Below are 26,549 nucleotides of genomic sequence, written 5' to 3'. Positions count from 1 at the left end.
CAGGCACCATGTCAAGCGCTGAGCATAAGAAGCAGCGCTGGGAGAGACGGGCTCTGTGTTTAAGGAAGGTCTGGCCTGGTGGGGGGTGAGCGTACCGCACCAGCGGTCCACGTCCAGCCCACCGTCTGTCTGCTTTCCCACTGTCTGCTTTTGTCACTGGATATTTATTGGACCCCAGCTGTGCCTGTTTGTCCACACGTCATCTGCGGCTGCTCTGGCATTTCGGCGGCAGCCCTGAGATGCCGCAGCAGGCCTGCAAAACCTGTAATATTTGCTCTCTGGATTTTTCCCCAAGTTCGCTGACCCCTGGTGTAGTTGCAGGTGGGCCATGGGGACCGCAGCTCTGTGCTGTGCAAGGAGGGCCCCAGCCAGGCTGGAGGTCTTGGATGCTCCCTGGAGCGTTCAGGGCTCCCGAGTTGGGGGGTTTCCTGGAGACGTGGGTTTGTGGTGGACCCTCCCCAAGGGGGCCCAACCTTCCCTCCTGAAGTCGAAGCCACCACTCCCCTTTGTTGGAGGCAGATGTTTAAGAATCTCCAGGGAAACGGCTTTGCAGTGAAGTGTGATGAGTTACGTGGACCCTTTTGCTCCTTGTCTTTGTTGCATAAGGCACCCTATGGCCATCAAGACGGATGGCCCCAGGTGAACGTGTGCCATTTAACACAGTGAAATAAAGCCAGGGGTCCTGGCTCACACTGAACTCCAGTTTGCTACCATCTTTGGCATCCCTGGTCCAGCAGAGTGAGCTGACCGTGCAGCATCCTTGATGGTTTGCTTCTGGGGAGCTCTCAGGCTTTGGGGCAGCTCCCTCCCTGCTGACATGGCGGTCTGCCACCCTGGCTGCACGTTAGAGTCGTCTGGAGAGATGTGAAAAGCCCAGTGCCCTGGACACACCCTGGACTCAATGCATCAGAGTCTCTGGGGGTGGGATGGAGCTTCAGTAGTTTCTAGGGTTCCCCCCACCCACCCAGGGTGATGGCGACGTGCAGTCAAAGGTGAGAAACCCTGGTCCTTTTTGCCTGTGCTGCAGCACAGCTCATAGGATCTTACTTCCCCAACCAGGAATCGAACCTGCACCCTCAGCAGTGGACGTGTGCAGCCCTAACCACCTGACCTCCTCCAGGGAATCCTCAGGAACCTGCGTTCTGATGGGAACCATGGTTTAGCGAAGGATGAGCTGGTGTTTGGAAAAAGCCGATTCTCTTCAGAGGCTCCATGCGGCTGTGGGGCTGAGCATGCAGCTGAGCCAACATGTAGGGTTGGGGTGATGGTTAGAGGAACACCGGACGTGGAGGATGGAGCCCTGGGATTTGGACGGGGAGCCCAGGAGGAGGCTGCCGTGACGGGGTCCACCATGCTCTTGGCAGTTGGCACCTGAGGCTGGTTGGTTTTGGAAGCAGCCTGGGTCGGGAGGCGGCAGTCGTTGTACGAGAAAGGTATGCTTTCCAGTCGGTCAGGCGATAGTGGACATCTGCTGCCTGGGAACTCCAGCTCTTCCTTAGGTCTCCTTGGCATTTGCAAAAGAAGGATGGGAGGCAGGCTCTTTACTGCTTTGAGACCTCGAGCCTGAGTTTAGATTCTCCCTTGATGCACTGTCCTCCTTGGATCACATATTGCGTCTGAAAGAAAAAAAAAAGTCTCAGGACTGGTGGATCCTTCTGGAAGTCATCTCAGGCACCCGCTGCCATCAGACAGGGCAATGTTTCACCCAGAGCGCGCAGATGGTGGGAGCACAGCTTGTTCCCAAAGGCGTTTGCCAAGAAAGACGTTATACACTTTTTGGGGGGATGGGAGGGGTGATCTAATTGAGTGTTTAGCTAGTTTCTTAGAAACTTATCTAAACGTCTTCTGCTGAAATTTAAATAAGAGAGAGAGAGAGTAGCTGACATCGTTTTTCTTAGGCGTCTTAGTACAAATCACATAAAAACGCCTGTGTCGAGTGTCGGCTTGTTTGTAAGATACTGTGAGTGCAAGAGATCAAAGTTAATACTGGTTAAGTTTTATCCTTTAAGGGGCTTCCCTGGTGGTCTAGTGGCTAAGACTCCATGCTCCCAATGTAGGGAGCCTGGATTTGATCTCTGTTCAGGGAACTAGCTGGAACTAGATCCCACAGGCTGCAGCTAAGACCTGGTGACGTGGTTAAGAATCCGCCTTGCATTGCAGAGGACGTGAGTTTGATCCCTGGTTGGGGAGCTAAGATCTCACGTGCCGGGGAGTAGCTGAGCCCACACGCCTCAACTAAGACCCAGTGCAGCCAAATAAATACTTTTTTAAAAGTTTTATCCTTCAGACCCTACCGCCAGGACCAGACCTGTACACGTTATTCGCTTAAGCACTTTGTGCCAGGGCTGCTATTGGGTGGCAGGCTCCTGCTTTTCCCTGGTCCCTTGTTCACAGGGAGGGGAGGGGAGCGAATAATCCAAGCTTTGTCAAGGGCCTGTGTGAGTCCAGAGATGGCCAGACACGTGTTCTCCTCACAGAAAAGCCCTTTGTCTTGGCCCAGAAGGTGGAGCAAGGAGACAGTTGTCTTCAGACCAACCCATCCACCATTTCCTGAGCACCTACTGTGTACTTGTGGGGGGTATGCCAGGAAGTAAGGCGTAGCCCCTCCCTGCGGGGGGTTTAGGGTGGGTTAGGACAGACAGGTCACAATCACCTGTAGTCAAGAGACCGGTCAGCGTGTGGTTGTAAGAAGCTAATTGACAGAAGGTGATGGGAACCTAGGGACAGGGAGGTTCTTTCTAGCTGGGGAATTAGCAAGGATTTTTGTGGCTGAAGCTCAGACTGGAAGGACGGGTAGAGTTTGGGGTGGGGAGGGGGCGTGTGTCCGTGCGTGTCTGCTCAGTCGCTTAGTCGTGTCCGACTCTTGCGATCCCATGGACTGTAGCCCACCAGGCTCCTCTGTCCGTGGGATTCCCCAGGCAAGAATACTGGAGCAGGTTGCTGTTGCCTGCTCAAGGGGATTTTCCCGACCCAGGGACTGAACCCAGGTCTCCTGCACTGGCAGGCAGATTCTTTACCGTCTGAGCAACCAGGGAAGCCCAGGGCGTGAGCAGGGAAAGGAAATGAATTATAGGTAGAAGCAGCAGCAAGTTGGAAGTGCAGAGAGAAAAGTACGGGGCGGTGATGGGTTTGGTTGGTAGGTGATGCCGGAAAGGTAAGTTGGGGTTCAGGTGTGAACAACCTGGAGTCCCGTGGAAGGGAGTTTGTGTTCTGTTCTCTAGATTGACGGGGGAGACCCTGGAGATTTTTGAGAGGTTGACATCAGAGCAGTGCTCTCAGGAAATACGTTCTATGGGTGGCAGACAGCTTGGCCACGGGAGCGTGCAGGAGGAGGCGGGCTGTGGGCAGGCAGGCTGGAGGCTCTTGCATTAATCTACATGTGATATCTGGACTCACTGGTGGCCTTGACTCTGGGTGGACACAGAGGAGTTGGGAAGGGAGAGAGCCAGAGACATCCTTGCTGGGGAGCTCAGAGACTTGGCCGTCCTTTGATTGTGAAGGCAGCTGGGGAGGTCCAAGCACTTCACAAGTACTGTATTCCTGGGGCTTCCTCCCCTGGGATTGTCGGAGAACTCAGCTGCACCATCCTGTCTTTTGGGCTGACGGGGACTCTCCCAGAAATGGGGAGGTTTGGGGGGTGTCTCTTAGGTTTACACCAGGCTTTTCTCATCTGAGTGGTTTGCTCTTTGGAATCTGTGTGTTGGGGTGGTCTCCATGGTAACCAGACACCTACGGCTAGTTGTACTGATGGTGATGCTTCTTGCTGCGCACTCTGCTTTCAGTGGTCTGTATCCATTAGGATGAGGTTTGACTGAGTGTAACTGAAACCCAAAAATAGTGGCTTAAGTAAGAAAGCCTCCTCTGATGTAGAAGAAATCTGGAGACCATGGCTGGGAACATAGTTCCATGTAGTCACCAGGGATCTAGACTCCTCTTTTGCTCATCACCTTGCACCAGATGGGAGCCTTCGTCTTTCTGGCCCAAAATAGCTGCTAGAGATCAGGCCATCACATCTGCCTTCTGGGCAGCAAAATGGAAGGAGGGAGGTTCCTTGCAGGTCTTGCATGACAGCTCTATTTATAACTCATTGGCCAGAACTTATTGGTAAGACCTCTCTAGCTGCATGGAAGGCTAAGATACGTGGTCTTTACATTGGGACTCTGTTACTGACGGAGAGAGGACAATGGAACTTGAGCAGGCAGTTAGCACTCTTGGTTGCAGAGTGTAGTGCAGAGAGAGGTTTGAGCCCTAACGGTATCATTGGCCTGCCTTCTCGGTGTGCATTTTCTGTATTTTTTTTTTTTTTAAGTGAGCTGTGTTAGTTCTTTCTTTAGCTAGTTTCTTTTGAAATGAAGGAGTGATGGATGAACTTGGTAAGAAATTCAAGTAATACAAAAGGGTGCACAATAAAAAATAAGTCCATCCGTCTCTTTGCATCAGTCAGGGGCTTTTGGGGAAAGCCAACTCAGTCTGGCACAAGGAAGAAAAGACATGTATTGGTCCAGGCAATTAACATATCCAGGCACAGAGCCGGCCTCAGAATCTGCTACATTTTGGATCAAAGGCTGTTGCTGGGACCTGCTTTTTTCCATCTCCTGGCCCTGCTTTGCTTTGTGCGGCTTCATTTTCTTTTTTCCATCTTTTTTTTGGGGGGGGGGGGGCTGCATGTGGGATCTTAGTTCCCCAGCCGGTGGTCGAACCCGTGCCCCTTGCTTTGGAAGTGTGGAGTCTTAGCCCCTGGACCACCAGGGAAGTCCCTGTGTGGCTCCATTTTCAGTAGTCTGTCCACCTCCTCTCAGGCTCAGGTCCCGAGGAGCGAGGTCTGCCCCGGCGCTTGGGGTCGAGGCTCACGGGCAGCGAGCCGCCGGCCTGACTCGGGATCTGTGTGGGTCCCTGCAGGCTGTTCGCTGTTCCCGGGGGGATGCCGCAGGTTAACCGGCCCGGGCCGGCACGTCCCTCGCCCTGCGGTCACTGGACCGCGTCCCCGGGTCTCCCTTCGTCTTGTTTCCCCTTGGGCCTTCCAGCCTTCCTCTGGCCGTCCCGCCCGGTGAGACCAAGTGCCGGCTTTCCACGCTTCCATTCCATTCGTTAACTTAAACACTCAAGGAAGACATTCAGAGAGCCAGTGAAGCTTTGTTTGCGCTCTGCAAGCTGCAGAGAAGGGGAGCCTCGGTGGCCCGGATTAGTCATAGGTGTTCTGGTCTCCTGGGAGGAAAGGGCTCAGTTCTTCTCAGTACAAGGGCTACATTGTTCTGGAAGCAAGAATTAGCTATGGAGTGAGGTGGCATTCTGTGGCTAGCAGTCATGTGATCTCCCTGGCATCTCTGTGTGTGTAGAGGACTCCTGGCCTCCCATGAGTGGGTACATTGTGCATCCAAGCTGTGGATTTGGAAGAAGCATGGGCCAAATACTGTTTGTTTGCCCTTTTTTTTTTTTTTTTTAATATTCCATGCTTCTGCGTTTCTTGGTTTCATTATCCTGCACCTGTGTTACTTTGATTTCTTTTTTTGAATTCCAAAATGTCCTTCCCCCCCCTTTTAAAATTTATTCATTTTTTAGCTGCGTGGATCTTTGTGGCACGTGGGCTTCTCACTAGCTGTGGCTTTAGTGGGTTTAGTTGCCATGGAGCCTGGGGGATCTCAGTTCTCTGACCAAGGATTGAACCTGCATCCCGTGTGTTGGAGGCAGATTCTTAACCGCTGAACCACCAGGGACATCCCCCAAAATGTCCTTTTAAATTCAGGGATCGACCTTCTTCCCTCTTTGCAGGGGAGTTGCGCCTCACTGGATGACCATAAGTTGTGGATATAAAGAGCTTTCTGCTGAGGGTGAGACAGATGAAGAGAAAGCCCGACCTGGCATGTCTCGGGCGGGTGTGTGGGCAGTGCACTGGGGTGGTGCCAGGCTGAGGTTTTTATTCATCTCATTGTGCCCGACCAGAGTGGTGAGAAACGCGGAGCTCAGAGGAGCTGTAATCTCGGGCTGAGCATCCTTGCTGGCTGCTTTCTCAGGGCCTGGAGAGGCTCTTGGCCTCAGGGTCAGGGTGCAGGATGGGAGTAGCACCTCCATCCCGATGCCTCCCACCCCGAGGAGTTGGACCTCAGGAGTGCTGTTTTTTTCCCCAGGCAGCCGAGGCCGTAAAGCAGGGCTTTGAGCCGACGCAGTAGTAGAGAGAGCGTTGGGACTGGGCCTGGGAGTCGTGAGCCCTGGGTTGCATTTCTAGCTCCTTAACAATCCACGTGATTAGCGGCAAGTCCTGTAACCTCCAGGCAAGCATCTCAGGGCTCCACCAAGACTGAAATCCTTCCCCTTCTTCCATGGTGGGAGGAGAAATGCAGTCATGACCGTGTAATGCTTCTGTGCCCTCCGAAATACCAGGACGGCAAACACTTTAATAGCTTGCTGGTGGAAGCTGATCTTTGCTGTCAGGCTGCCCTGCCTTTTAATCCCTGCATCTGACTCTGGCTGGAGGCCAGGAGCTGGTTCCCCACGGAATAGAACTATCACGCCCAGGGAGGTTCAGCTGTCCTAGAGAATTGTGCAGTTGACAAGCAGTGTGTGTGGGGAGACTTCCTCTTACCTGCCGTGGATTTTCTTTTCTCTCCTTCTTTTTCTGCTATAGGAGTTTTTTTTTTCTTTTGGAAACCTTTCTGTTTCTGAAACCGTTTCTGGTCTTCTGTGAAGAAATAAACCACGACAGCCCTGGGGCTAAGTGAGTTAGTTCTCCAGGAGGGTAGAAAGAATATGTATCTGTTAAAGGCATAAACAAGGGGAAAATGGATTAGTATTGTATTTAAAGCGGAGGAAGGGGCACGGAGTCATTGCCTGTGCATAAGCTTTAAGTAGATTACTGATTCCAGTGTGTGCGGCACTTTGTAATTATGCATCAAGGAACCCGTGGGGAGTGGGGTGTCTGTGTGCTAACTTCAGAGATCTTATGGGCTCGTGAGCCCCCAATACTATTCTGTGACATTGGTTTATGGCTTCATATTTTTCAAAACCCTTTCCCATCTGTTACCTCGTCTGATCCCCAGTAGTCCTGTAGCTTGTTTTTATTATTTGCGTATAATAACGAGAAGTGTTCTCTATCCCACGCTGGACTCCTTTGTCTGACTTGTGCATGGGATGCTTAAGGCGGGAGGGAAAAGAAGGGGGCCTCCAGTGGTCCTCCTGATACTTCCCCCCGAACTCCCCCACCCATGGTGGGCCAGGCACTCTTTTAGGCACACGGTATAAAACAGTAAGCAAAGCAAACAAAAATGCCTGCCCTCCTAGGGCTGCCTTCTAGCCGAGAGCCACATGAGAAACTCTACAGTGAAACTTACAGTGCGTCTGACAGAGAAACGTGTCATGGAGAAGAATAAAGGAGAGGGGGAGAGTGAGAGTGCCCTGGCAGCGGGGAAGTCGTGTGTAGTGCAGTTTCAAAAAGAGAAGAATCAGGGAACAGTCTAAGGAAGTACCCCTAACATGTGGAAGGCTCTCAATAAATTTTTTTGAATTAGTAAACAGATAAATAAATGCCCAAATGGGTGGATTGATGGATGGGTAATGGTTGGAGGTGGATGGATAGATAGATGAGTGGATCGATGGATGAATGGATGAATGGATGAATGGATGAATGGATGGGTAGGTGTATGGATAGATGGATGAATGAATAGGTGGGTAGATGGATGGATAGATGCATGAACAGGTAGGTGGATGGATGGATAGATGGATAGATAGGTGAGCAGATAGATGGATGGATATGGATGGATGATTGATGGATGGATGGATGAATAGATGGGTGGATGGATGAAGAAGGATAGGTCTTTATTCCCCCCATAGATCTATACTTCCTTTGAGAGCTTTACTGTGCGTGAACATTTTCGTGTCCACATTTCATGAAACAGTGTGGGGCACCCTAAGTGCGACCTCACCTCATGAAGTCCCTAGAGAAGGGGAGCCCCTTCCTGCTGGAGATAGCTAGCATCCAAACTGACTCGGAGCAGGAATGTGCTTGGTACTGTGCAGCTTGAGTTGAAAATAAATTGTTGCCAACTGTTCTGGGGAGTTTGCCTTTCCTTTACCCCACCTTGGCTTTCTCATTATGGAGCCCGTTCTGAAAGCCTAGGGGTTTGCCTGCTCTGTCCCTCTGGGAGCCTGGTCCCTCCCCGATCCTTGCCATCAAAAGTTTGCTCCTTAGGGAAATTTAGCATCTCATTCCTTCCATCATTATCTCTCAGCCCCCTCTAAGCTGGGATTTAGCACCTTTTGACAAGCATCTGTAGCTCCCCTAGAAGGCAGGAGCTGCTGTTTTTACTGTTGAGACTTGGTCCTTAGTACAGGCTTCTAACGATACTTTTGAAATGTGTTACATGAGTGTGGCACGTTTGAGGGTTTCTTTGAGGTTGGCTGCCTTTAAGTCGAGCCCAGTTTCTCCAGATATTCTGTGTGCGCTGATTTATATCCCTGGAACCTCAGAATGAAATCTCCAAATAGGCAGTGAGAAATCCTCCCCGTGGAGTCTGTAAGGAAATCGCTCTTTCTGATTCTCCCAATGAAGGAAGAAACTAATTGAATGTAAACTCATTACATCTCTGAAGCACTTTGAAAATTTCCCCACGATTTAATTATGATGAAGTTCTCAGGATGTAGTCATGCCAGGAAATGTCGCAAACCATCAGCCCTGAAGGTTGAGCTTGGGGCAGGGGCCACCGGGCCCCGAGACATAGTGCCTTTTTCCTAGCGAGTGTGCACTCTGGTGTTACCGTGAGCCCTGAGGTCACCTTGCTTGGATTTGGTCCTGACTCCTCAACTTATTAGCTGTGTGAGCTTGGGCTAGTTAACTTAGACTTTGTAAGCCTCAGTTTCCTCATCTGTAAAACGGGGCTCATAGGATGGTCTCCATCACAGGGTTGCTGTGCGGTTGAAATGAGTAAATATATCTGAGGCACTTAGCAGGGTGGTTGGCACATTGCAAATGCCCAGTGCCCGCTGATCACTATTATGTCATATCGAGGGAAATGGTGGAGGATACACGAGGAATTTGGGATTGATATAAACCAGTGTGGGCTTCCCTGGAAGCTCAGCTGGTAAAGAATTCGCCTGCAATGCGGGAGACCCCAGTTTGATTCCTGGGTCAGGAAGATCTCCTGGAGAAGGGATAGGCTACCCACTGCAGTATTCTTGGGCTTCCCTCGTGGCTCAGATGGTAAAGAATCCGCCTGCAGTGCGGGAGACCTGGGTTCGATCCCTGGGTTGGGAAGATCCCCTGGAAGAGGGCATGGCAACCCACTCCAGTGTTCTTGCCTGGAGAATCCCATGGACATAGGAGCCTGGCGGGCTACAGCCCGTGGGGTCACAAAGAGTAGGACACGACTGAGCAACTAAGCACACACACACATAAATCAGTGTAATGGGTATCACAAGCTTTAAAAACGTGTATTTATTTGGCTGTGTCGGTTCTTCCTCGCATCAGGCAGGATCTCCCGCTGCCGTGCGCACGCTCTGGTTGTGGGTCACCAGCTCAGTGGTTGCGATGCTCGGCCTTAGTGGATGGGGTGTGTGGGATCCCAGTTCCCCGACCAGGGACTGAACCCACGTCCCCTGCATTGCAAGGCAGATTCTTAACCCCGGGCCACCAGGGAAGCCCTGGGTGTGACGGTTTTGGAAGAGTTTTTCTCCAGTCTCTGTGGTCCTCGATATCACCACGCATCCCTCTTATTCATTCCTAGGTGATGCCTCGGAATCTCTCTTCTCAGCAGCGTGCTCTTCTGTAGTTCTCTTTGTTCACACATCATTTAAAAGATGGGGTCATACCAAGCATGGTGTTTAAAAATGTGTTCTTTCACGATAAACCGTGTTTTGGGGGTTGCATGGTACTTCATTATACAAATTGGCCATAATATTTGTTTTCATCTTTGTTGAGGAATGAAGTGAAGTGAAGTCATTCAGTTGTGTCTGACTCTTTGCGACCCCATGGACTGTAGCCTATCAGGCTTCTCCGTCCATGGGATTTATAAGTGAAGCATATTTGGCTCAGATGGTAAAGAATCTTCCTGCATTGCAGGAGACCCGGATTTGAGCCCTGGGTCGGGAGGATCCCCTGAAGAAGGGAATGGCTACCCACTCCAGTATCCTTGCCTGGAGAATCCCATGGACAGATGAGCCTGACAGGCTACAATCCAGGGGATCTTAAAGAGTCGGACACGACTGAGTGACTAACACTTTCAAACCTCACATAACCATGGTATCCTTCACTAATGACTTCTTAGATATTTAAGTGGGGCTCAAGTTTTGGAATCATCATTTATTTTTTTCAGAGTAATAGATGCACAGATTTAGAAAGAGCAAATGTTTTTTATTTTTTTAATAAATTTATTTATTTTAGTTGGGGGTAGAAAGAGCAAATGTTAATAAAAGGCTTAGAAAGAAAGAAAAAAAAAAAGGCGGTCTCCCCATCCCCCCACCCCCCACCATGGCCCCATCCTCTTTTAAGAAGTAACCACTTTTGTCTGTTTCTTGAGAAACTTTCTCCCCCATTTCTAAGTATGTTTAGGTACTATATCTGCAATACCTTGATTTGGAACCAGCGCCCTTTGGTTCTGGTAAATGCTAGTTGATGTTCCTTTAATAGCTCCCCCTCTGGTTCCCTGTTCTCTTCTTATTAGTCTTACTAGTTGCTGTTGGACTTCCTGGACCCAGTGTCTCATTTTCCTCTCTTTTCTTTCTATTTCTTATAAAATCTTTGCTGTTTTATTCTGCGTGGCGGGGAATTTCATTGCCTTTAACTCCATAAAAAGAGAAAATGTGTCTTTTGTTGTTGTCGTCTTCAGAATTTCTGTTTCTGAAGACAGTTTCTTCCTCTCCCTGTTTCTGATTTGTTTTGTTTTCTCTCTAGCATCCTGTGCTTTTTTGTGGATTTTGTCAATGCCTTCACGTCTCTCTGATAGTAATGATAGGTTTTTCTCTTAACAGTCATCGTCTCCCTGAATCCTCTGGTTCCCCCTGAGATCCTTCATTTCTTCCTGTTTGGTTATTTTCTCCAATGACTTACTCTTTTTTTTTTTTTTTAGTTTAAATATTTGCCTGCAGTTTATTTTGGTTTTTCTAAATAGACATTCACATCTGTAAACAATAGGATTTTGGTTTCAGCCCCAACCACCAATTCCTTACAAGTTTTTGTTCTCATACATTGGCTAGAACTGCCGCTTGTTGTTTAGTTGCTAAGCCGTGTTCAGCCCGTTTGTACTCCATGGACCATCACACACCAGACTCCCCATGGGATTTCCCAAGCAAGGATACTGGAGTGGCAATGACTTACTCTTATCACAGGAAAAATAGAGACAAATTTTAAGCATATGCAGCACCAGTTATTTATAGAGTCTTTAGGCCAGTTTTTGCGCTAAGCGTTTTGCATGCTTTACTGCATGTAATCCTTAAAACGTGTTCACCGATAGCTCAAGGGGTAAAGGATCCACCTTTAATGCAGGAGACTCAGGTTCATTCCCTGGGTCGGGAAGATCCCCTGGAGAAGGAAATGGCAACCCACTCCAGTATTCTTGCTGGAGAATCCCATAAACAGAGGAGCCTGGTGGGCTATAATCCATGGGGTCGCAAAGAGTCGAACACGACTGAGCACGTGATGGATGGATGGAATCCTTAAAATAACTCTATAGGAGACAAGCACCACGGTGGAGACGAGGTCATGGTCAAGGACTCCACAGCCACACTGGCTGGGATTGAATCTTGACTGCTGCTTACTGACTATTGTTAATAATGACTTAACCGCACCAACCAGTCCATCCTAAAGGAGATCTGTCCTGGTTTCATTGGAAAGACTGATGTTGAAGCTGAAACTCCAATACTTTGGCCACCTCATGCTAAGAGCTGACTCATTGGAAAAGACCCTGATGCTGGGAAAGATTGAGGGCAGGAGGAGAAGGGGACGACAGAGGATGAGGTGGCTGGATGGCATCACCAACTTGATGGACATGGGTTTGGGTGAACTCTGGGAGTTGATGATGGACAGGGAGGCCTGGCATGCTGCGGTTCATGGGGTCGCAAAGAGCTGGACATGACTGAGTGACTGAACTGAACTGAACTGCACCGTGCCTCAGTTTCCCCATCTTTGAAGTAGGGGTAATAATAGGACTTGACTCTTAATGTCAAGAGGATTAAGAAAGTTCCTGGCAGACAGTAAATCTCTATGTAAATGTTGTTATTAATTACATTTCACTTCTCAGTGTCATTATTATTTCTGTTACTATTTCCATTTTCCATATGAAGAAATAGTAATGCTCGAGAGATGAATCTCTCACCCAAGGACTCCCAGCTGGGAGCTTGGAGAGAGAGTTGGACCTTGGATTTGAACCAAGTAGTCTGACTCCAGAATCCTGCCCTACGTCCACTATTTGTTGTTGTTGTTCAATTGCTAAGTCATGTCCGACTCTGCAACCCCATGGATTGCAGCCCACCAGACTTCCCTGTTCTCCACTGTCTCCTGGAGTTTGCTCCAATTCATGTCTACTGAGTCGGTGATACTCTCTAACCATCTCATCCTCTGTCCCCCTCTTCTCCTTTTGCCTTCAATCTTTCCCAGCATGAAAGTCTTTTCCAGTGAGTTGGCTCTTCACATCAGGCAGCCAAAATACTGGAGCTTCAGCTTTAGCTTCAGTCCTTTCAATGAATAGTCAGGGTTGATTTCCCTTCAGATTGACTGGTTTGATCTCCTTGCAGTCCAAGGGACTCACAAGAGTCTTCTTCAGGACTGAAATTCAAGAGCATCAATTCCTTGGCACTCGGCCTTCTTTATGGTCCACCTCTCACATCCATACATGACTACTGGAAAAACCATAGCTTTGACTATACAGACCTTTGTTGGCAAAGTCATGTCTCTGCTTTTTAATATGCTGTCTAGGTTGGTCATAGCTTTCCTTCCAAGGAGGAAGCGTCTTTTAATTTCATGGCTGCAGTCCCCGTCCACAGTTTTGCAGTATTGCTTTTCAGAGAGAGAGAGACCGAGAGACAGAGGGGAAAACGGCAGATCAGCCTTGGAATTTCTGGGGGTGGTAGCCAAGGTTGACAGGTAAAATACAGGATGGTCAGTAAAATTAAAATTTCAAATACGCTGTATTTAGTAGAAGCCTGTACCAAATAAAAAAATTCATTGTTTATCTGAAATTCAGATATATCTGGACACCGAGTAGTTTTATTTGCTAAATCAGGTCGCCCTAGGTGGGGTTTATCTTCATCCTCCATCCAGTCCCTTCTTGAGGTTCTGCCCCATCACTCTGGAACTCTTTGTATCCCCCCGGGATCAGGGCTAGGGTACCAATGGCTGTCTCCCACATCCGTCAGGTGAGTTAGGACAGAAAACACTCTGAGAACCCAGGCTTTCACGTGTGGTGAAAATGAATCATGATTGTGTTTGGAGTGAGGGGTGGTATCCTTCCTTCTCCTTGACCTTGATGATCCCATGCCTAAGCTTGCCCTGCGGATTTCCTTCGAGCCTGGAGGGACGCCCAGAGCCTGCAGTTTGGGGGTTCGTCCCCTCCTTGGAAGAAGACCAGGGAAGAGACCTCGGAGCTCTCTCTCCATGGAGCCAGACAGCTCAGTCTGCTCTCCTCCGACACGTGCTGGCAGATTTTGAGTGCCAGCCAGTCTGGAGCAGCTTGGACCAGCAGGGGCGAGCGGCAGGGTGGGATGGGGGAGGCTTGACCAGCTGGCGCAGCTACCCGTCCACGGGCCGAAGCCGAGAGGGTGCTGATGGGTTGGTGGCTGGGTGCCACGGAGAGGGTGCTTCGGGCGGCAGGGTGTTCTCACTCTCTTGGGGACCAGCTGGTGAAGAGGCTTGATGAGGACACCCCCACCCCCCTTTTCCTTAGTCTATCTACATGGAGTTAACAGTTTTGGCAGGCTGAGGGATTCTGGGAGTCCTCTGTCATCGAGTTCTTCCAAATGTAAGGGCAGATGAATTAATAATGAGCATGCTGACGCCTCTCCGGTATTGACCATAGTGGGTTTGTGCCAGAGGAATGGTGAACGCAAACGAAAACTCTAAATGTTAATCTGGTTTAGGAGCATCATGGTCTTATTTTAAGTGTACTTAAGGTCATGGGCTTCCCTTGTGGCTTAGCTGGTAAAGAAACTGCTTGCCATGCGGGAGACCTCGGTTAGATCCCTGGGTTTGGAAGATCCCTGGGAGGAGGGAAAGGCTATCCACTCCAGTATTTCTGGAGAATTCCATGGGCTGTACAGTCCGTGGGGTCGCAAAGACTTGCACACTTTCACTTTCAGGGTCACGACTCAGTGGTAAAGGATCTGCCTGCAATGCAGGAGATCTGGGTTCGATCCATGGGTTGTGAAGATCCCCTGGAGAAGGAAATGGCAATCCTTTCTAGTATTCTTGCCTGAAGAATCCCATGGACAGAGAAGCCTGGCAGGCTACAGTCGATGGGTCACAAGGAGTTGGACACGACTGACCGACGTAACACTTTCAGTTTCACACTGGAACCTGGATACACAAGAGACTGTCTCTGGTGCAAATGTGGTTCATTAGAATCTGGAGCAGACTTCCTAAGAGTTAAAGAAAATGAATACAATTTACATGTAATAATATGCACACATCTTCAAGTGTCAGTCCAATGGATTTTTTAAAAAGTTATTTATTTTTAGTTAAAGGATAATTGTTTTACAATACTGTGTTGGTTTCTGCCATACATCAACCTGAATCAGCCATAGGTATACATATGTCCCCTGCCTCCTGACCCTCCTTACCACCTCCCACCCCCGTGGCTTTTGACAGTTGTATCCATCTGTTTACCCGTCACCCAAAATGGGATCGAAGACATTTTTGTCACCCTAGAAAGAGCTTCTATTACCTAAGTCAGTTCTACCTCTCCTCAGGCAACCACTTTGTAATTTCTGTTACCATCAGTTCATTTCAGTTGCTCAGTCGTGTCTAGCTGTTTGCAACCCCATGGACTGTAGCACACCAGGCTTCCCTGTTCATCACGAACTCCCAGAGCTTGCTCAAACTCATGTCCATCGAGTTGGTGATGCCATCCAAGCATCTCATCCTGTGTTGTCCCCTTCTCCTCCTGCCTTCAATCTTTCCCAGCATCAGGGTCTTTTCAAATGAGTCAGCTCTTCGAATCAGGTGGCCACAGTATAGGAATTTCAGCTTCAGCATCAGTCCTTCCAGTGAATATTCAGGACTGATTTCCTTTAGGATTGACTGGTTTGGATCTCCTTGCAGTCCAAGGGACTCTCAAGAGTCTTCTCCAACACCACAGTTCGAAAGCATCAATTCTTTGGCACTCAGCTTTCTTTATAGTCCAACTCTCACATCCATACATAACTGTTGGAAAAATCATAGCCTTGACTAGATGGACCTTTGTTGCAAAAGTCATGTCTCTGCTTTTTAATATGCTGTCTAGGTTGGTCATAGCTTTTCTTTCAAGGAGCAAGTGTCTTTTAATTTCATAGCTGCAGTCACCATCTGCAGTGATTTTGGAGACCCCAGAGATAAAGTCTGTCACTGTTTCCATTGTTTTCCCATCTATTTTCCACGAAGTGATGGGACCAGATGCCATGATCTTAGTTTTCTGAATGTTGAGCTTTAGGCCAACTTTTTCACTTTCCTCTTTTACTTTCATCAAAAGGCTCTTTATTTCTTTTTCGTTTTCTGCCATAAGGGTGGTGTCATCTGCATATCTGAAGTTATTGATATTTCTCCCGCAGTCTTGATTCCAGCTTGGGTTTCCTCGAGCCCAGCGTTTCTCATGATGTACTCTGCATATAAGTTAAATAAGCAGGGTGACAATATACAGCCTTGATGTACTCATTTCCCGATTTGGAACCAGTCTGTTATTCCATGCCCAGTTCTGACTGTTGCTTCTTGACCTGCATACAGATTTCTCAGGAGGCAGGTAAGGTGGTCTGGTATTCCCATCTCTTGAAGAATATCCACAGTTTGTTGTGATCCACACAGTCAAAGGCTTTGGCGTAGCCAGTAAAGCAGAAGCAGATGTTTGTCTCGAATTCTCTTGGTTTTTTGATGATCCAACAGATGTTGGCAATCTGATCTCTGGTTCCTCTGCCTTTTCTAAATCCAGCTTGAATAGGTGGAAGTTCACAGTTCACGTACTGTTGAGACCAGTACCATAGATGTGTTTTAAATATTCTTGTGCTTGAAAGGAATCATACAGGGTAGGTCTCTGTGTGTGTGTGTTTATATATACAGGTTTCTTTCACTCAGTATAATGTTTGAGACTCCTCTATGTCATGATATCAGTAGTTTTCCCTCTTTGTATTGCTAGGAAATATTTCATTCATAAATGGACCACAGTGGGTTTGTCCATTCTCTTGTGGATGGCCATTTGGGTTCCTCCAAGTTTTAAGTTGTGACTGAAGCTGCTGTGAACACTCCTGAGTCTTTGTGTGGACATATGTTTTCGTTTTGACATACATTTCCCATCACTTCATGGGAAATAGATGGGGAAACAGTGGAAACAGTGTCAGACTTTATTTTTTGGGGCTCCAAAATCACTGCTGATGGTGATTGCAGCCATGAAATTAAAAGACGCTTACTCCTTGGAAGGAAGGTTATGGCCAACCTAGATAGCATATTTAAAAGCAGAGACATTACTTTGCCAACAAAAGTCCGTCTAGTCAAGGCTATGGTTTTTCCAGTGGTCATGTATGGATGTGAGAGTAGAACGGTGAAGAAAGCTGAGTGCTGAAGAATTGATGCTTTTGAACTGTGGTGTTGGAGAAGACTCTTGAGAGTCCCTTGGACTGCAAGGAGATCCAACCAGTCCATCCTAAAAGAGATCAATCCTGGGTGTTCATTGGAAGGTCTGATGTTGAAGCTGAAACTCCAATACTTTGGGCACCTCATGCGAAGGGTTGACTCATTGGAGAAGACCCTAATGCTGGGTAGGATTGGGGGCGGGAGGAGAAGGGGACAACAGAGGATGAGATGGTTGGATGGCATCACTGACTCGATGGACATGGGTTTGGGTGGACTCCAGGAGTTGGTGATGGACAGAGAGGCCTGGCGTGCTGCGATTCATGGGGTCGCAAAGAGTCGGACACGACTGAGTGACTGAACTGAACTGAACTGATGTTTTCGTTTCTCTTGGGGCAGGTCTCCAGGAGAGGGATCACTGGGTCACAGGGTAGATTCTTTTTGAAGCTCCAGTGCCCTTTCCTACTTTGGAAATTACATACCAGCTGGTTGGCCAGGCCTTTTTCCATTATTTTCATTAGGTAGGTGTGGCTAGCAAGACTTAGGTCACCCAGGCAAGTCTGCCTCAACCAACAACTGTAATTGAAGCTGAATGTAAATGATTATAATTCTGAGCTGTTAGGTTTAATTTTGTAAAATTATAAGAAGCTGGTATATTTTGAGGGTTGTTGTTTTTTTTTAAATAAAAGATTAGGTATAGATAGAGCCCCCATATGAATTTGACTCATGCCTGAGTCATGACTGAGAATTGACATGCCGCACTGGAGAGCTGACTCAATGCAAAATTTATGTGCCCCTCCCTAGCCCCCGTAGGCTTCTGATGGGTGACTCAGTATTGAATGGACATGAGCGACCTCATTTTGCAGGGTTTCCTGCTGAGTTGTTTTCCTCCCCATCCCTCTGCTTCCATTCTGGTCAGCTCTTCGCTGCCCCACCCGCCATGGATATTCATCGTATTGTCAGTGAACTCTGTGCGATAACATCCTCCCTCTTTTTTACTAAGAGAGCTATTTCGTTTTGTAGCTTGGCTTTTCCTCCAGTCTTTAAACCGTCTTCACTGTCATAGAAGAAATGCTTAATCGCACCCATCATGCCAGAATATTCTGATGTGTCCCTCAAGATGCTCTTCACAAATTTCATGTACATTTCCAGAGTTGAAATTGTCCTGAAAGGAGCACTTAAGCAGAAATGAAAAGGTTTGCCTTCTGTGGGCTGGCTGTTTAGCTACTGTTTGTGATTATGCTATGCTGGTACCCCTGACACCAGAGGGAAATTAATAGCATTATAAAGTATGGATCCCTCTGGCATTTTGAGAAAAAGGATCATAGGAGTTTTACTCGGTTTGGGGAACTATGGATGGGAAATGCAGAATTTTACTTTCAAGCAACATGACAAAGAGCTTGCAAGTGTCTGCTGATTTCTTTTTTTTTTTTTTTACATTAAAAAAATGATCTTATTTGAGTATAGCCGATTGTCTGCTGATTTTAAGTGTCTCCTCCTCTGAAAGTCCTTTTCGGCTTTTTTTTTTTCTTTTTGTCCAAGTGTGTGATTTTGGAGCCTTTAACAAAAACACAGTCGAAGCAGGTGTCTCATTGTCATGCAGGAACCTGTCTGAAAATTCAGTTTTTATTCACAGGATCCTCTTCCCGCTTTGGGTTTTCACTGTAAATCAGGGTCTTCTATGATCAAAACATTAAAAACTACCATATCATGAATTTATAATATTTACTTATATATTTACATATTTTAAAATTATATTATCAATTTATTTTTAAAAATTTCCCCTAAGATATGTGCATGTATAGTTTAACAAATCAGGTTGTTCTGTGGGGCTTGCAATAGCAAGTCTGCTGACTGTCCCTGCCCCGGATTCCCACACAGAGATGCATGAAGACCGATTTTAGCTGTTTCCACAGTTGTTTTGCCTCCACATTTTAAACTGCCTGCCTACTCTGACATTTCTTGACTTTTTCAGCTTTAAGAATCTTCCATGATTTCTTGGTGTGGAAGGTGAGAGGATTTGGTTCTCTTATCCATCCCCACCGCCCCCGCCCCCCACCATCCTACACAACAGACACTGTGTTTTTTAAGGTTAGTTCAGTAGTTCCATAGTCACAGTTTAAAAATGGAATATTGTTCAGCCTTAAAAAGGAATGAAATTCTGACAACATGGATGAACCCTGAAAGCATTATGCCAAGTGAAAAAAGCCAGACATGCATGTGAAGTGTCTGTGCATGGGTATTCAGTAGGTCACTTCCGTCACGTTCAACTCTTTGTGACCCCGTGCACTGTAGCCCACCAGGCTCCCCCGTCCATGGAGTTCTCCAGACAAGCATACTGGAGTGGGGGCCATGCCCTCCTCCAGGGGATCTTCCTGACCCAGGGACTGAACTGAGGCTTCCGCATCGCAGGCAGATTCTTTACTGCTGAGCCACTGGAGAAGCCCCATGAAGTGTCTAGATTACGTAAATTCAGAGAGACAGAGAGTAGCTTAGAGGTTACCAGTTGCTGGGGGGAGGAGGGACAGGGAGCTACTTCTTCATGATTGCAGAGCTTCTGTTTGGTGAAAAGGTTTTGGAACTTGGTGCTGATGCTTGCTCAACACTGTGAGTGTAATTAATGCCCCTGAATTGTCCAGACTTTAAAGCGCACATTTTCTGTTGTATGTATTCGACCTTGCAGATGAGTACCTTGGTTAAGGAATAAACAATAGCTTACGTTGTTAAGACTCTAAATGGTATTCACTTGTTCCCTTTCTTGTGCAATTTTGGTGTTTTCCAGAGTTGGCAGTGGTCTCCATTTTTTCCCCTTTGCCTAGTTTTTTGGGCACCTGTCATTAATCCACCAGTAGTCTCCCACCGAGAACTGTAGAATCTCCCCCACGCGCATTCGAACCTATTGGGCTCTACAGCCTGCTTTCCCCGGAGCCCTCCAGCCCTTCTTCCCGTCTGGGGTCTGGTTCTCCGAGCCTGTGGCAGTGTCGCTCCGATGGCCCTTTTTTTTCACCCTTCATTCCTTTCCCCCGTCTTGACTTTCTTGTCTCACTGCTTCATCTCATGGAGTAAACACATCTGCGAGTGTCTTTCTGAGCAGGGGCGTCAGGGAGGTTAGTCTCTAGCTTCTGCAGACGCAGAGCCTGACCTGGGGACCCCCTGCGCGAGGAATCTAGGGAGGATGTGCCCTTTCGGGGAGCGGCTCCGAGCGGCTCCAACTGACATCTTCCCGGCTTGTATAGCGCACGGCGGGCAGGTAAATCTAGAGATGAGCTGTCGGAGCAAGGAATAGCGACTTTGTTCAGGACACTGGCGGACCGAGAAGATGGTGGGCCAGTGTCCCAAAGAGCCATCTTACCCGAATTCAGGCTTCTCTTATATTAAAAGGGGAGCGGGTGTGCGTGGCTGTTGCAAACTTCCTGGTGTCAGAATCTGCTATTCTTTCCTCCGTTTAGGTAAGTCAATCACAACGTTCCTATAAACCTCCAAAAAGACAAACAGTTATTCTCAGTTCTGAAACTTTTATCTCTCTCTGAGTGGAAAAGTGTTTTAGAGCCTGGGACTTCCCCCGGAGGTCCAGGGGTTAAGCATGGCCTGCCAGTGCAGGAGACGTGGGTTGTCTCCCTGATCCGGAAGATGTCACATGCCGAGGAGCAACTAAACCTGTTTCACCTCAACCCTGAGCCCACACACCTTAGGGCCCGTGCTCTGCAACAGAGGAAGTCACCGCAATGAGAAGCCCACACACTGCAGCGAGGAGTAGCCCCTGCTCTCTGCTACTAGACAAAGCCTGTACAAAGCAGTGAAGATCTGGTGCAGCCACAGAAAGGAAATAAATAAATAGATAAATAAAATCAAAATCAAAATCAGAGCCCTGAGAATGGACTATCCTGTATCTTTCAGGCTACCTGCTCGCTGCAACTAGAGAAAGCCTGTACAACGCACTGAAGACCCAATGCGGCCACATAAAGGAAATAAATAAATAGATAAATAAAATTAAAAAAAATAAAGGTAAAGGTCAGAGCCTTTAGAATGGACTATCCTGTATATTTCGGGCTACGGGCAATATTCTTATAGCAAAAGCAATAGAATACAAAGGTAAAAGGAAAATAAACAGACCCAGTGTGAGGTCCGATTTGTTCTTCCCTGGTACCCTGGGAGCCCGGTTTGTCTTTTTAAGCAGGGTTGCAGCTGCAGGAGGACCTTTGGTATCTATCATCTGGAGTCATGCAGGGGACTGGTTGGTAACGACTTTTTTTTTTTTTGTGCTCATTCCCTGAAGTCTTGTGCCCAGTGATTACCACCTCCCCTTCACTAGACTGTCCCCTCCAGGCCCTGCTTCTTAGGGGTAATTGAAGGTTAATCAGATACACTACTTCCTGCTTCTGTATCAGCTAGTTAATATGTCACTACATACAGACTTAAAAAAAAAAAGCCTAACATTTAAAGGAGCTTTGCTAGTGTTGACAGTTTCAAGGAAGCTACCCGTGTTGAGGGATTATCTTAAAAAAATATATAGGCTTTATCATACAATCCAGGAATCGCACTCCCTGGTGTTTACCCAAATGAACTGAAGAGTTACGTCCGTGCAGAAGCCAGCACATGGATGTTTACAGCAGCTTTACTCATAATTGCCAAAACGTGGAAGCAACCAGCATGTCCTGCAATAAGTGAATAGATAAAGAAAACCATGGCGCATCCAGACAATGGATATTATTCAGTGCTAAAAAGAAATGAGCTATCAAGCCGTGAAAAGACATGGAAGGATCTTAAATATGTTTGACTTAAGTGAAAGAAGCCAGTCTGAAAAGGCTGAATACTGTACAATTTCAACTATAAGGCATTTTGGAAAAGGCAAAACTGTGGAGCCAGTAAAAAGATTAGCGGTTGCCAAGGGTTGCCAGGGAGCAGGAAGAGATGAACAGACGGAACACAGGAGTTCTAGGGCATGGAACTACCAGTCCTGATACCAGAATAATAGACACATGTCATTATGCATTTGCATAAACTCAGAATATATAGCACTAAAAGTGATCTCTAGTGTAAACTGTGAACTTTGGGTGATAACCAGGCGCCAGTGTAGGGTCATTGATGGTGACAAACGTACCACCCTGATGTAGGATGTCGACAGTGAAGAGGTGTGCATTTGTGGTGCAGAGTATGTGGGAATTCTCTGTACTTTCTGCTCAGTTTTGCTGTGAATATAGAACTGCTCTAAAAAAAAAAGTAACACGTGCCTTTATCTGCTGTATTAGTTTCCTGTTGCAGCTGTAACAAAGCACCACAAGCATAGTGGCTTAGAACAACTCAGATGTATCATCCGACAGTCCTGGGGATTAGAAGTCCAGACTGGCTCTAACTGGGGTAAAATCTAGGGGGCAGCAGGGCTGTGTTCCTGCTGGAGGCTCCTGGGAAGAACCTGTTGCTTTGCCTCCTCCGGGTTCGAGAGCCCACTGACTTTCCTTGTCTCATGACCTTTTCTCCATCTTCAAGTCAGTGGCGTAGCATCTTCCAGTCTCTCCTGTCTGACCATGCTCTTGTCGTCACATCTTCTTTCTGATTCTGACCCATCTTGCTCTCTCAAAACGTTCCTTGTGATGACGTGGGCCCTACCCAGCTCACCCAGGATCATCTCCCCATCTCAGAATCCTTAACCACAGCGGCAGAGTCCCTCTTGCCATGTAAGGTGACATGACAGGTTTTAGGGATTAAGAGGTGGTCATCTTTGAGGGGGGTGCTTCCTGGGTGGCACTAGTGGTAAAGAACCCGCCTGCCAGTGCAGGAGATGCAAGAGATGTGGGTTCGATCCCTGGGTCGGGAAGATCCCCTGAAGGAGATCATGGCAACCCACTCCAGTATTCTTGCCTGGAGAATCCCATGGACAGGAACCTGTCAGACTACAGTTCATGGGGTCGCAAGAGTCAGACCCGACTTAGCGACTAAACCACCAAACCTAGACAGCATATTAAAAAGCAGAGACATCACTTTGCTGACAAAGGTCCATGTAGTCAAACCTATGATTTTTCCAGTAGTCATGTACGAATGTGAGAATTGGACCATAAAGAAGGCTAAGTGCCAAAAAATTGATGCTTTCGGAATTGTGGACCTGGAGAAGACTTGAGAGTCCCTTGGACTGCAAGGAGATCAAACCAGTCTATCCTAAAGGAAATCAACCCTGAATATTCATTGGAAGGGCTGATGCGGAAGCTCCAATACTTTGTTCACCTGATGCAAAGAGCCGACTCATTGGAAAAGATGCTGATGGTGGGAAAGATTGAAGGCAGGAGGAGGAGAGGGTGACGGAGGATGAGATAGTTGGATGGCATCACTGATTCAATGGACATGAATTTCACCCCACTCCAGTAGTGTTGCCTGGAAAATCCCGTGGACGGAGGAGCCTGGTGGGCTGCAGTCCATGGGGTCGCTAGGAGTCGGACACGACTGAGCGACTTCACTTTCACTTTCCACTCTCATGCATTGAAGAAGGAAATGGCAATCCACTCCAGTGTTCTTGCCTGGAGAATCCCAGGGACGGGGGAGCCTGGTGGGCTGCCGTCTGCTGCTGCTGCTGCTGCTAAGTCGCTTCAGTCGTGTCCGACTCTGTGCGACCCCATAGGCGGCAGCCCACCAGGCTCCGCCGTCCCTGGGATTCTCCAGGCAAGAACACTGGAGTGGATTGCCATTTCCTTCTCCATTGCAGGAAAGTGAAAAGGGAAAGTGAAGTCGCTCAGTCGTGTCTGACTCTTAGCGACCCCATGGACTGTAAGCCTACCAGGCTCCTCCATCCATGGGATTTTCCAGGCAAGAGTACTGGAGTGGGGTGCCATTGCCTTCTCCCGGGCTGCCGTCTATGGGGTCACAAAGAGTCGGACGCGACTGAGCGACTGAACAACAGCTGAGGCAGGTGCAGTTTGCTACGGGTGGTGCTAAGATTTTTGCTGGGAGCGTCTAGTGCCGAGCCAATGACTATGTGTGGGTGACGCTTCACAGAAGAGAAATCATTTTCTTTCCTCACGTATTTGTTCTTTATTATTGTGTTCGTAATACCTGGTTCTGTCACTCTGAATGATATTTTGGAGATGGTTGATGCAGATGTGTTTTTAAAGGCAAGGCGTCATTAAGTAATTTTAGAAACCCATTCAGCACTGTACCTGTCGGTGCTGACTGTCATATGGTTGCAATGGGTAGTGGGTGTACTCTAGCCAAGATGTCACAGCATCTGTAAGAGGAAGCACCTGTGAGTGAGTGTCTAATTCACTAAACACTGAAGAACTTTTGATCTCATTGACTCCATTGCAATTCGAGTCCAACTTCATCTCTCTCCTTTCCCCCTTTTGGTTCCCTTTCTCACTGAGGTGGGGATGGTCCTGCTTTGCTCAGTTCCCGGGATCTGCCGCTTCCTGGCTCAGGGACCTTGGGCAAATGATCTTATTACTTCGAGATTCAATTTCTTTATCTACAAACAGCAGCTATGACAAACCTAGATATCGTATTTAAAAGCAGAGACATCACTTTGCTGACAGTGGTCGGTATAGTCAAGGTTTTTCCAGCAGTCAGGTATGGATATGAGAGATGATAGCAAGCTAGACTCCCTCTTCACAAGGTCCAGATGAAGTTCTCGCAGCAGTAGATCTCTCATGGCGGCTTTTTGCCTTGGAATAGTTCCGACCTACCACTGAGGATTAAAGGCCTAACCCAGGTGACACTGCCGAGTTCAGCCTGGGCCACAGAGAAGTAGGAAACTCCCCATTGGAAGGGCTTCTGGGGATGGTTTAATGGTTTGCTGCTTATCACGGCTTTGCAGGTCATGCTGGCGGCTTCCTACTGGTCCCTCCTGGCCCCGGCAGTGGAGATGGCCACGTCCTCTGGCGGCTTCGGTTCCTTGGCCTTTCTCCCCGTGGCCGTCGGCTTCACCCTCGGAGCTGCGTTTGTCTACCTGGCCGACCTCCTGATGCCTCACTGGGTGAGTACCGCCTCTCCCTGGCCTCTTGTGTCAGGGCGTGCCCAGCTCTGTGCCGTGAATCTACTTCCGGTCAAACTCAACTCCCCCGGTCGTGTCTCTGTTAAGTGGCCAGTGATATCGAAATAGATACTTCAAGCCATTTAGGGCTTTTACCTCGAGGGATTGAATTGTGACTGAAAAGAAAATAGGCTCTCGGTGGTCCGACTCATCGTCTCTTCAGTTGCATTTTGGAAAGTTCAGATTTTAAATGTCAGATCTCATTGAACACGTGGAGAACAGCTTGACGTCATTCGGTGCGGCACTGTCTGCAGGAGTGGACCTGGACTGGGGCAAGGGAGTGACCGGACGCTAGTCCTGACCCTTGGAGCGCTTATGACGTCACCAGCGGGCTGACAGCACGCTGACCACAGCAGAAGACCCTCAACAGAGCGTCCCCTCCACGAGCGCTGATTAATAGGAGGACGAGGGGGCAACAGGGCTCTGGACTGGGCTCGCTTCTGACACCAGCCAGTTGTATGTCCCTTACCCTCATTTTCCTTCTTATGATTTGAGGATAACTCCCTTTAGGGGGTTGCCAGGTAAAAATTTTAAAAAATCTAAAAAGGCACCAAGGACTTCTCTGGTGTTCCAGTGATTGAGAATAACCCCTGCCAGTGCAGGGGACATGCGTTCCATCCTTGGTCTGAGAGGATCCCACAAGCCTCGGGACAGCTAAACCCGAGCGCCACAGCTTCTGAAAGCTGCACGGCCTCAAGCCTGTGAGCCCCCCACTACCCCGGCTCGCCGCAACTAGAGAGAGTCTGCACAGCCGTGAAACCCCAGCTCAGCCAAAAATTAGTTAATTAAAGAAAGTGATAAGGCACCAGAATTTGGGTGAGCCGATGATTTTTTTTTTTTTTTTGCCTAAATAGTGCTGGGGGTTGGCCTTGGGGAATGAGCTTGTCCTTGCTCACAGAGAAGGCCGATACGCAGAGCAGGCTGCGTTCTGGCTGTGGTCCCTGAGCACAGAGAGCCAAAGCCCAGACCACGAGATTGTGACCCAGCGCCATCGGCTGAAACCAGCTTGGCTCAAGGGTGGACATCAGGAAGGACCCAGTGCAGGCATGCGGCACCTTACCAGGCGCGGTGTTTTAACAAGTCCCCGAGGTGGGCAGAAGCCCCCCGAGAGACCTGAGCTGGGGCTTGAATTCTCTGCTCACCCAGGAAGGGAGGAGGCGCGGGAAGGATCATCCAAGAGAGCCGAGTTTCTCTGGCGGCTGGTGGTGGGCGGGGAGCAGGTCAGATTCACTGGAGTCAGCCTACCTACCCCAGGAGGTAGGCTCACCTTTCCCCACCTGCCTTCTTCCTTCCCCATCGGAGAGAGAGAAGGAAGAGCCTTGGGAGGAACGTGGCCCAGGCACTCATGAGAATCTGATCCCTCTTGATCCGGAGGGACCAGCCTCTGGACCGAGCAGCTCATTGTGCTGTGATGTCTGCGTGGGGAGCCGTGATGTCGTCTCGGAGGAAGGACTGTGCGTCGTGCTCATTCAACGAGAGCTTGAACGGCCGCGTGAAGCTCGTGGTCCTCTGCCCTCCCGGACCCTCTGCTTCCTTGTTGTCGGATACGTCTGCTTGGTCATGGCTCGGAGAGGGTCCTTGGGGTGGATTGCCGTATCCTGCTGTCCAGCCCACCCAGGTTCCATGTCAACTTGCCATTGGAGTGTATTCTCCTCCCCTGGGCAGGAAGGCCAGTGGCGTTAACTCCTGGATGGCAGACCGGGGCTGGCACGGCCCCTGCTGGTGTCTTTCTGCCCTTCCCACCCGAGGCCCCCTCCGCACCCCCCCCCCCCGGGTTTCCAAGGCAATATATGGCAGAGGGCT

At 48.6% G+C, this 26,549-nt stretch overlaps 1 protein-coding gene across 21 annotated transcripts in view; it reads left to right on the top strand.

Moving 5' to 3' along the window:
- Nucleotides 1-26,549, top strand: part of SLC39A11 (solute carrier family 39 member 11) — a 371,868-nt gene that overhangs the window by 107,893 nt on the left and 237,426 nt on the right. For all 21 annotated transcript variants that reach the window (XM_081581304.1, XM_081581308.1, XM_081581302.1 and 18 more), the window contains one exon: nt 24,531-24,689. In XM_081581304.1, coding sequence (XP_081437430.1) covers nt 24,531-24,689 — 159 coding nt within the window. The remainder of the gene's footprint in view (nt 1-24,530; nt 24,690-26,549) is intronic.

Source organism: Giraffa tippelskirchi, chromosome 3 (genome assembly GCF_054371585.1).
Source record: "Giraffa tippelskirchi isolate mGirTip1 chromosome 3, T2T-mGirTip1v1.2.pri, whole genome shotgun sequence".
Lineage (NCBI taxonomy): Eukaryota > Metazoa > Chordata > Mammalia > Artiodactyla > Giraffidae > Giraffa > Giraffa tippelskirchi.
The sequence above is the reverse complement of the archived record's forward strand: the minus strand, read 5'-3'. Positions and strand labels throughout refer to the sequence as shown.